A 12490-nucleotide genomic window follows, 5' to 3' on the forward strand; every position below is an offset into this window, starting at 1 on the left:
AAAATTTAATTAATATGAAGTTTAATTTTTTTTTTTTTTTTACTTTGTATAATTGTATGTTTACTTTGTATAATTTTTACCTTGGAATAAACCAGAAAAATCAGAAGTCATTTTAAAATAAGATTCAATTATAGAAAATTCTTTTACATCCTTCATTTGTTTTAATTTTTTATACCTTGTGCTTTATCATTAAAATTACATTAATATGATAAAGTTAATTCTCCTTTTTTTTTGTATTCTGAAAAATTAATATTCACGATTAAATTTAAATCTGTCAGAATTAAAAATGTAATTTCTTTTTGTAAGGATGTGTTGAAAAAATTTTGATTTTTAAAGTAGGTGGGGATTTAAAAGAGGTTGGGAAGCTTTGTTGCAACATAGGAACAAAATAACTAAATTATATGTCTATATAACTACAGTTTTAACTGATTTTTTTAAAACTTTTTCGCAAAACAATTGCTATAAATATTTTCAAGAAACCTTTTGTTGACTTCTTCAAAAAAATCAATGAATGATAATTAAAATAAAAAAAGAAAGAAATAGATAAGCTTGAGAACCAGAGATAAAGCAATATTCATTTATTCTTTCTGACATATCTATATACAAATGCACAACAAAAGGATTCATTATGTACAGAATATTTAAAAGAAAATCAATTCAGGAAATAATTTGAAGGAAAGAGGATTAATCTGCCAGAACTTATTCTAATTCACCTAAAGTTCTAATTGGTACAAGAAATTTAGTCAATTACAATTTCTTTTAAGAATGATTGAGTATTCCTTAAATTATAAGTTTTTTTTTATAGTTAAGTATTTTCATCTCTTAAATGTTATAGATCCAGTAGAAGAAAAACCTGTTCGGTGTACCTAAATTTAAATTCTGCAGCACATTTTCAACAAAATGAGAAGATGGCATATAATAAAAAGGAATTTTAATATTTTATATAAACTAATTCAAATTTAATTTATTTCAAAAAACGGTTTAACACGGAAAAGTCATCTTCACTTCTCCCATGAATGACATGGTAATAAGTACAATTTGTGTTCAGATTTTAGAGTTAGATAAATCTTTGCAAAGTATGTAGAATTCTTGTCAAAGCGGCACAAATGAACTGCTTTAGAAGCACTTTAAACTACTTAATGAAACAGACACTTCACTCATTATTATTAACAAAGTATAATACTTACCAATTTGCAGTTTATATTTATACTCAAAAATTAATAAGAAATTTTAATTTTCATTCAACTTTAGAGAATTTGATAATCCTTCATTGTATGATTTATAAGAGCAGATTCATTTAAGAAAAAAATCTAAAAGGAAGGAGTGTAAATATAAAACATAAAATTTTCTTTAAGTTTATCCACTGAAACAAACACTTAAACAAGTTGAATATAAAAAAGGGCTTACTTTACTTACAGCTGTTAATTTATTTTAAATAAATATTTTCTTATAAAATTGTTTCAAAATTTGTTTTTAACTGTGATGAAGTTAAAATACTTTTGAAATTTAAAAAAGTAAATATTTTTTATTAAATCAATTACGAAACTATTTCAAAATAGATTATTGTTAAATTCATTCTATATTCCACTAGGTTGTAAAGTTCATTTAGTCTTAAACACAAAGTAAATTTAAAAAAAAATTGAATTTGACCATTTAAAATAAACTAAAACATTTTTCCTATAGAATGCAACATTGGATATTAGCCAATGTTATGTGCTTAAAATTTACTACAGGTAATTTAATATTTAAATTAACTTGAGGGTCAATAAGCTTTAATTTAGTTTAGAATTATATGGGGACCTATCTACAATACTCAGATTTTGGGCTCTATTTTCAAAAGGAACATATATAAAGGAAGCTAATTATTGTTATTTTTCTCTTAAAAAACATATATCACAAGTGATACAACGCATTAAATAAAAATTGAAAGAGATGCTGGTCGATACTATCAGTTATACTAACTGAACAAAGGAAAAAATATTTTCAAATTGAAGTATTTGACATTTTTAGGCAAAAGTGAAACTAACGCTGCATGTATTTTGGGCTCAATATGATCACATTACATAAAAAATATTTAAGTGATTTACTTTTTATTCTCAATTACAAATTTATTCTTAACAAATAAAACTCAATTAGTTCTTCAATATGGCAGATTTAAACCAGAAAAAAGAGTTAAATTTAATCCTATGTAAAGAAGCTTCATAAGATTGATCGAGATCATCTGAAAGACATTACAGAGACATCTTTAATTACAGAACAATTCAGTGGTGAAATTAATAAACAAAAATGATCTGATTTTTGATTAAAATATAAATAATAAAACTCTAAAATCTATATAAAATAACAAATATTTCTGATCTCAGTAAAAAATCATTATCATATTTATGATATCGCTAGTAATATATTACAAAATATTTTACAATTAATTTATCAATAGCAATTAAATAATTAGGGAATTCAATTTTTCAGAAAAAATAAAGCAGAAATATTGTAATACACATTTAACTTAAATGATTAACTTTATGATTAATTTAAAATTAAAACAAAATTACAATTATATTAAACCTTATATTTTACTAGCTAAAGGTAAAAACATTTTAGACAAAAATAAAAATAGCACTTTGTATGCAGATAAAATGTAACCGTCATATTAAAAAATTACATACATAAACTACGATCTTTAGTACGACTCCATTTAAGCAGCAACCCTTCCACTACAATGACCCATGCATAGTCTTGTTTGCTATTCCATAGACACAATGTATTTTAATGTCTATTAGAATGTCTGCACTGAACTGTTCATTCAAATACGGCTGTCGAAAATTAGTCATTTGATTTAGAAAAACTTTTAAAGAAATTAATTAAACTACTTTTGCCTCTGAAGTTACAGCACAATAAATACCCTTTGAATGAAATAAGAGAGACATGACCCCCTAAATTCTTTTCCAAAGTCCTAGGTGGTCATAATTTATGGTGATTCAAAAACTATGTAACTTTCTTTTTAAAACATACTATAAATTGATCAACCATACATTTCTTGTTTGAAAATTATATAATTTTTTTTTGAAATGTCAGTTGCCATTTGCGTTTTATTTTCGAGTTAAAACATGTGGTCTTAACAGTCATCTTGACATATGTAACTCATTGAAAATGGCAACCCCGAACCAGTATATTATTTGTATTGTATTTTTCAAATATTATTATTTTAAAAGGCACGTTTACATTTATACATAGATAAAGAAAAAAGTTGCACTGTTATTAATTTTTCTGTTCATTGTCAAATTTTTATTAAAGTAACGTATTGCTTTCATAAACATGTTTGAGTAATTTTCTAGCTGTGAGTTATTATTTAAGGCATTATTGCACACTCACGCTATAACGACCTCATATTCCAATGTCCATTTTTGCTCGGTCTACAAGGGCTGTTACAAGATGCGTTGACTGTATATATTTATATATATGCATACATATATACATTTAAAAATAAAAACGGCTTTTAAAACTGTTTATAAATGAATAGAAACATGCTTAATTTTAAATGACTGATAAACATCTCACTTTACAGATTTTATACAAAAAATATTAACACTTTAAGACTTTTGTGTTATTTTTTAAATAAATAAATTAAACTTTAACAAAAGTAAATCAAAACTTAAACTAAAGTAAAAGTAAATCTACATTTTTCTGAAAAGAGAAATATTTCTACCTTAAAAAGTAACATAAAGTGATTATGCAATAAGAATCTATAAAAAAAGGAAATAAATGTTAAGCAATGATTAATTTGCATTTGAAAATAATGGCACTAAAATGCAGCTTTTTATAAAGCTTTGAGAGAACAGCAACACACTTGACTGATACAAATATGACAATTAACAAGTGAAAAATATAGCTATTTGTTTGCAACGTTACATTTAAAGAGTTAAAATCCTGGCTCATATAAAAACATCAGTTTCTATGATTTTTTCTATAACTGTTACCACGCTTGTTCTCAAATTTATGTCCTCTAAGTGGACGTTTAAAACCTATACCACGATTATACCTTCTTTCCCAATGCTTATTTGTTTGTTTCCTTCTGTAACCACTAGATGTATCAGCTGAATAACTCCATTGAGACTCATTCCATTCTTTTTTTGGTTGATATCCAGTGGACCACTGATCACCATTTCCTTTAGAAGGCAAAGTTTGAATTGGTAGAGGGGGAGGTGGTGAAAATGGGGGTTGTACAATATTGGGAACAGAAAATGTAGAATGTGTTTGGTAAGATATGGTTGGAGGTGGAAAACTCGGACAACATTTATCTTGCACAATTGAAGAAGAGACATAATGTGGGGGTGGTGGTGGTGGTGGAGGAGGAGGGGGTGGTGGTGGAGCAGAAAGCAAAACAGAATCATCAGGTTTTGCTTGAAATATATCAGGTATTAGTAATTCAGAAGGCTCAATTCCCGGAGGTGGTGGTTCTCTAAACTGATTCCAATTTGTGGGCATTAATCTAACAGGAATTGAAGTAGTGGATTGCTTTATACTTTTTTCAGAATTCTTCTTAGTAGAAGTAATTTCCTCTTCAGGTGACGTTTCTTGATAAGGTGTTCTGAGTTTTATACGGGGATCAGAAGGATATGGTTTCTCAAATTCTTCAGATGGGGGTGTTGCTTTATCTTCTGCCTCAACTGCATCTTGAAGACTAAATGAAAGTTTATTTATGTGACTTTTATTTACTCTCATGTCAACGTCATCTTTTAATTCAGAGTCCCCAGATTTTAAACGCACAGTATTTAAGATTTCTTGTAAATTTTCAGGTATATCTAAAAATGTTGTCATTCCTGATTCTACTACAGAATTTATGTCATCGCTTATAGAACTTTGCCCTTCTGTAGATGATTTAGGGATTGATACGTAATGCTTCAAAGCACTCACTTCTCGATCAGTTTCTTCCACTTGTTTTGTTAGAGCATCTAAAATTTTTTTATGCTCTTCTAAAATTTCCTTCTTTCTGCCACACTCTTCAACTGATAAACTAAGAACATCTTGCTCAGGATCATAAGGTTTACTTTCCTCCCGCTCTTTGGATTCATTTTTTTTCTTTAAAATTGAAGAGGTATTTTTTTCATTCTTTTCACTTGAATGAAATGAAGGTTTACTATCATAACAATTGTTGGATGAAGAACTACATTCTGACTCTACTCCAAGTGGTTGTTCATCAACTGCAGGTAGGGGTGGTGTATATGAACGTGGTTCAAAAGGTGGTGTGTAAGAGCCATCACTTAATTCATTCGATTTAGATCTGAAAAATAAAGTTATGAATTTAATTGGTGAAAAAATGTAATTGATTAACAATAATGTTCAAAATTTTTAAGAACCTTTTATAATAATTTTTGAAATCCCTTTGAAACTCACGGCAGTACGAGAAAAAAATTTCCAGGAACTAACAGAATTCTAGAGATATGCCTATTTCAGCACTACGAAATATATCCTTCAGATATTTCAACACAGTACTCCTTAATGTTCACTATTATTAAATAATCTATATTAGTGATTAATTTTTATGAAAAACAAGATCTCCCAACACTCACAGATTAAACAATTATGAATTTTTTTTTTTGATTTAAATCACTTTTACTTCCTTATCTGTGCTTTTAGAAACTTATATTAAGATAACAATTTCCTTTAATTTAATATTATTTAAAAACAGACAAAGTTACCCAAGTTGATAGGAAAGGCAGGTTTCAAGAATGTTTCAGTCAGATATTATGTTGAAAAAATTTTCCTTTAAAAAATAAATAATAAAACAAAATCCAGATTTTCAAAACCAAAGAGAGTTTTGATTTTAAAAATCTTAGGCATTAGCTACGAAACTGTAGACACCATGGTGAACAGAATTTTGAAGAAAAAGTCACATAAAATGCAAAAAGTTAACCCTCCCTCATTAAATAATAAGACAGTTTAAGAAATTCTAGATAAAAAAAATTCCACAGGACCAGTAATCATTAATATGTACTGGTCCACAAACTACATCACTAATTCATTTGAAATTCATCATAAAATATATTTATACAGAGCACAAAATAAAAATGATATCACCTTAAATAACTTTTGGTATAATAATCGGATTTTCATAAACTAAGAGCATATCTTAGTTGTTCAAAAGGGTAAACTTGAATAAGCTATTTAATTACTGCATGCTATTAATTAAATTACAAAAACAGACACAAAAACATACTTTCTCTAAATAAATGTACCTTTTTTTTACCAAGCATGGATTTTTGATCATCAAAATATGTAAGGGGGTTAGTTGAGATCTGGAAAATATGATCTAAGTAGTTTTGGCATGAGAGCTGTTGAAAGCTTTTACCCCATAACGTCAATTTCCTTTTCTCAAGAAGTTTAAAGCAAATTGATAATTTTTTGCACATAGTTATAAAATTTATTCATCTAAAGATAATTTAATGTAAAAAATAGTTTATAATGATTATTTACATTACATTTATATTATTATTAATTAAGTACACAATTTTAAACCATTTGAAATTATGAAATTTTAAACAACAAAGAACAAAATTTAGGCAAAATCGGTCAGATAATTCTTATAAAATTCAAAAAAAAGTTTTATTTTAAAATTTTTATTTCTCAAAGATTATGCATGGATTATGCAAAGATTATGCAAGCAAAACATGGTTTTGGAGCAGCGATAATTTAATGTAAAAAATAGTTTATAATGATTATTTACATTACATTTATATTATTATTAATTAAGTACACAATTTTAAACCATTTGAAATTATGAAATTTTAAACAACAAAGAACAAAATTTAGGCAAAATCGGTCAGATAATTCTTATAAAATTTAAAAAAAAGTTTTATTTTAAAATTTTTATTTCTCGAAGATTATGCATGGATTATGCAAAGATTATGCAAGCAAAACATGGTTTTGGAGCAACAAAAAAGCAGTTTTGGAGCAGCGAAATAAAGATTTGGAGCATATTTAATAAAAAGAATTAAAACAAGAATTTAATAACAAGAATTTTTAATTTTGTTCATTAATAACATATCTTATTTTTTTATATTTTTTTGAAGGTAAACAAATTAAGTTTCTTCTTGGTATCTTCCAATATTGTTAAATATTCTGCTATCCTCGACTTAGCCTCAGATAAGAGGATTTGTCTGCTTTCTATAATGAACATGCCTTTATTATTTAACCCATCTTTAATATTTTTTTCAGCTGTGGCTAAGAGATCCTGAGAAGGCTTCAATTTTAGTTTGCAAATCAATTTCAGCACCTTTCCTCAGTTTCAGTATTTTAACATTCTTTGCGCTTTTTTCTTTCTTTTTTCTCAACCTCTAATCGAGCAGAATAATTTTTAAATGCTGCACGAGTCACTTTAATCTTATCTTTGTCAACTTTAAAGCATTGGCATTCCCATGTGGTATGCACAAAAGAGGTTTAAAAAGCTTTGTTAAAAGAGAATATTTGATATTTCCCAAATTATCTTTTTCACAAAATAGTTTTTCCAAAACACATCAATTGGTGCTTATTCATTTGAATCAGAAGAAAAACCTTCTGGTTTCCCCCGTAACCTCGTCCATTCATCTAGTTAATAAAATGCCTCTTCAGATTTTATAATGGATGGGGTTACTGTTGCCAGATATCTTATTGACTTATTAGAAGTGTTTTCCATTCTCATTACAGGATGCAACACTTTAAGATGGTACAGCAAACTATTTTCAAGAGGCAATGCTTTTAATAACTTTTTTGCGCATGCCAAGTAAAAAGACTTGGAACCTAAATACATAGATACAACAAAATAAGGATGTCATTGTTTTTGTGGTATCTAGTCCAACATCTATTAAATTTGAATTTTGCCAAATTTCTGCGTTTTCTACATCAAATGATTTTAAGTTCTTTCTTGACAAACTAAGAAAAGCAGAACTCTTTAAAAAGGCCCTAACAATGCCTTAACTAGAGACACTATTTCATCATACAGTAAGTGAATCAATGGTGTCTCAGTTTGGAAAAGACCTAAAAATTTATTTAATACAGCCGAAATATTTCTTAAAAAAAGAGCTTTTGGCAAAAGCAATTTAACTCATATTGGACCGCTGTCCTATTTATAGGACAGTTGAATTAATTACAAATAAAGTAAAAGAAACATTTATAATTCACATAATTGCAAGATATGAAAATTTGTCTAATATAAGAGATTAATGTATAAAAAATGGAATTTAGAAAATTAAATTATTAAAAAAATTACATTGAATTCACTCCTAGAAATAAGTCGTACTTTAAAGCTATTATATAATAAAAAAAATATTCTTTTTCTTAAAAAAACATCTTCTCTTTTTGTAATTAATCATTGGTGCAAAACAAAATACAAAAAATATCTAGGAAAAAAATAATTTTTATAAGATTTTTGACACGAGTTTTCTAACTGTCCTATAAATAGGACAAAGGTCCAATACCCACCCTTTTACATAACACACCCATGCTTCCTTAGAACATTCCTTGAATTCATGGGACAGTGTTTATTGTTATCTTTTAAAAGTAACTAATGGGTGGAATGTGGGGGTGGGAACTAATGGGTGGGAATTCTTTTGTACCAGTCCCCTCTCACCAAACCAGTTCTTTTGTGTAGGCTATTGCACATACACATGAAATTTCATTCAGTTCTTTCCTATCTTCCCATTAGTTCAGTTGTGTCTTTATTTTGTAGTTCGCATGTGTCTGGTCATTTTTGCTCTAGTAAATAGCCAAAAAATTTCGAACTGCCGAGGAAGCGCTAGAATATATGAATAATTTATCTGATGAGGATTTAGATGATCCTGAAATGATAATTATTCCCCCAGAACTGGACGACGTTAGTGATGAGGAAGATATAGATGATTCCATAACAAATTGTAATATAGTGGAAACATGTGGTGATTCTGAAATTCGAGATTCTGCAGGAACTATTGAAATTTTGTCAAATATCTGTGAAGAAATCAAGTTTGATGCTAAACCACCTAAATGGGAAAAATGTGAACCAAAATTTTCGCTCTTACCGTGCTCTTTTTCCTCTGAAGAACATTAACATATTACGGACAAGATATCGGGAAAAACTCCTTTTGAACTTTTTCACATGATGGCTGATAGTATGATATCACATACAGTAATAGAAACTAATCGATATGCGTTTCAGAAAAATGATCATTCTTTCAGTGTCGATGAAAATGATTTCAAAAAATTTATAGGAATCCTTTTCTATAGCGGATATCACATTTTACCACGAGAAAAAATTTATTGGGAGAATGCTCCAGACACTGGCACAACTCTAGTAAATAGAGCTACATCCAGGAAAAGATATAGCGACATAAAAAAATACTTATATTTTAATAAAAATTAAGCATAAACAAAGAGGATCGCTATTATAAAATTCGTCCACTTTTAGAAAAACTCAATGTTGCGCTGCAACAATTTGGAGTATTTTCCGAAAATCTAACCATCGATGAAAGAATGGTAAGGTATTTCGGTAAACATGGGTGTAAAATTTTTATTAAAAATAAACCAGTAAAATTTGGATACAAGTTGTGGATGTTGACTTCATATGATGGATATCCTTTCAATGTTATTCCTTATCAAGGTGCTCAAGAAAAGTGTAAGGAACCTCTTTCTCAGCGTGTAGTGGAAAGTTTGCTCTCTATTGTGAAAATTCCTAAGTTTCATAAGGTATATATGGATAACTTTTTTACTTCACATGGATTGATGGTTCGTTTGCAACAACTAGGATTTTGTGCTACTGGAACTGTTAGAGACAATCGAATGGCAAAATGCCCTCTAACTTCTTTGAAATCTTTAGCTAAAACTGAAAGAGGAACATCCGATGCCCTATTTGATAAAGCGAACAAAATAGCTGGTGTTCGGTGGAACGACAACCGTGTAGTTTCGTTGCTCACTAATTTTGAAGAGGCAAAAGTAAACGGAAAAATACAGCGTCGTGTAAAGGGAGGCAGGAAAGATGTCGATGTTCCATTTTGTATTACATCATACAATAAATATAAAAATGGAGTTGACCTATTTGACAGTTATATGGAAAATTACTTTGCATCTATTCAAGGAAAAAAATGGCACTGGTCGCATTTTGTGAATTGTTTTGAAACCGCTCTCATCGCAGCCTGGAAAATTTCCAAACTATTTTCACCTGACGATACTCAGGACTTGCTAACATTTCTTTGCTCATATAACACTTGCTCATATCTTTTTTTAAAATTAATAATTAATTTATTTAATTCTGTAAAAGGTAATTCAAAACTCCAATTAATTTAACTATTATTTATGGTTATCGAGTGCATTTTTCTTAAAATTTAAATAAATGTTATTTGTAATAGTATTCAACAAAACATTAAAAAGGTTAATACTGATCATACCAAATTTATAAAAATATGTAAGGAACTAAGCAAATTAAGAAAACTTTAATAAATTTAAATTACAAATGTAAATAAGTGAATGACCCCTATTTAATTTTTATTAAAATTGGTTACCTAGTACAATATTTCGTTAATGAAATGATTAAAAAAAAATAATTTTTAAATGCAAATACAATGAGTATTGAAGCTAAAAATTTTTTGTCTGAAGTAACAAATTAAGAGCACTGAAAATTTTGAAAGCAATAATACAATAATAAAATGCAATCAGTAAAAAAAAAAAAAATAGTAGTAAAAAAAAATTAAGTAAAATAAATGTTTAAAAACAATAAGCAATCAGTGGATGGTCCCTCAGATAAAAAATTTACGTTTAAGAAACTCAATTAATCTTTATCTGTATTAAATTAAATGAATAAACGAGAGATGAAAATTTTGAGGTTATGAAGCTTAGTGATTCTTGACTGCTCAGAGGATCAACATAAAAATATGTGCTTAGTGAATGGTCCTCAAGTTAATTCAAAGATCAGGGTACTAATCTATAAATAGAATAGCGCAAGAAGGCCATTAGTTTGCCATTGACGAAGATTATGGCACTTCAATAATGATGAAATTAACAAGCGAAATAAATTTTTCTTTTGCTATTAAAATTTGGCAATGTTTAGATGGTCGCTGAATATGTGAGAGAAGTTTCGGTTCCATTTCAGTGAGTGGAAAATGAAGCTTGAAATTGAGAATATCTTGCAAAATGAAGCAGAGTTGCACATGAGAGTGTAAAAATCCTGCCCACTGAATCCAGAGCAACCCTCCACATGGCAGTAGCTTAGTTGCGTTAATTGTGACTTGGCGATACCCAGAGGAAAGTATCCTTTTTAGAGCAGATCAGTGCAATTTAAGTCAACTACTTCAATTTGGAGCAAGTAGGAGCAGGCTTCCACAATAGGTGCGGATCGGCGCAATTGGGGCAACACTTGCAACACTGAAATCACCTTCATTTGTATACTAACAATCTGCAAATTTTAGAGAGAAAATTTCTTTCCACTGGAGCAAGCGAAAAACATAGTACAGTACAGAACCATTTATCCGGTATCCAGAAAATTTTTGCTTGGTTTTCCCAACATTTTGAACTGGAAGGATGGAGAAAAAACGCGTGTTACTCATTTTTGAAGTTTAGTAGAGAAAAAAGTGGGTGGAGGTATTTTCTCCCCCGTTTGTCAAGAGAAGGGCAAACTTTTTATTTTCTCCTGTGCATTTCAAAGAATCAGTGGCTTTCAGATAAGCTGCCATCAATCAAAAAGGAGTGGCATGCTATTTTAGTTTTGCCTTTGATTTATGTGGGGGGGGGGGCACAAGCACTGCACACGCATATCGTTGAACAGAAGGTGAAAGAGAAATAAAAAGAAAAATATATCCCTATACATTACTAAATAAAAAAAACTGAAATGGAAGTACAAAATTGGAATACGAAAATGATTAAAATACGGCTATTTTTAGTTTAATAATAAAGTAAGAATATAGTTAATTAACTGCCAATAATATAGATATTCAATATCTCCCTCCAAACTGTACGTCCTTGATACAGCATCTCGATCAAAGCATTTTACGAAGCTTAAAATGCCGTTATAAAGTAGATTGATCAGAAGCTGATCGACGCAGCTAATGAAGAAAAATCCATCCAGGATTTTCTGAGAACATTCAATGTGAAAGATGCTATCTGGTTGTCAGCAAAAGCATGGGAATTTGTTTCACATGATACATTAACTCACGCATGGTGGAAGTCAATACCGACATGTATTTTTTTAGAAGATGTTGATGATTATCCTTTTGAAGGATTAAAAATTTCAAAGAAAAAGATCTCCAAAATGAGCTCCGGGAATACTCTCGAAAATGGCTAGAGCGGGATCTTATGTCAGAAACAGAGATTAATGAGTGTTTTAATGTCGATAATTATGTCCCAATTGTAAACGAAATGACGGATTCCAAAATTATTCAGATGGTGCTGAATCCAGACGCCGAACAAAAAGAAAGTGACGATGAAGATGAGACTGAAGAAGTTTTTTTCATATTGAATTAACAAAAGAACTGATAGCTGGAATGGAACA

At 29.0% G+C, this 12490-nt stretch overlaps 1 protein-coding gene across 6 annotated transcripts in view; it reads right to left on the bottom strand.

Moving 5' to 3' along the window:
- Positions 1-2071: 2071 nt before the first annotated feature.
- pps (protein partner of snf) overlaps positions 2072-12490 on the bottom strand; it is a 153774-nt gene continuing 143355 nt past the window's right edge. For all 6 annotated transcript variants that reach the window (XM_043049286.3, XM_043049290.3, XM_043049287.3 and 3 more), the window contains one exon: positions 2072-5281. In XM_043049286.3, coding sequence (XP_042905220.1) covers positions 3946-5281 — 1336 coding nt within the window. In that variant the 3' untranslated portion in view covers positions 2072-3945. The remainder of the gene's footprint in view (positions 5282-12490) is intronic.

The sequence above is a fragment of the Parasteatoda tepidariorum genome, chromosome 11 (genome assembly GCF_982258835.1).
Source record: "Parasteatoda tepidariorum strain Cologne lab strain chromosome 11, Ptep-v5.0, whole genome shotgun sequence".
Lineage (NCBI taxonomy): Eukaryota > Metazoa > Arthropoda > Arachnida > Araneae > Theridiidae > Parasteatoda > Parasteatoda tepidariorum.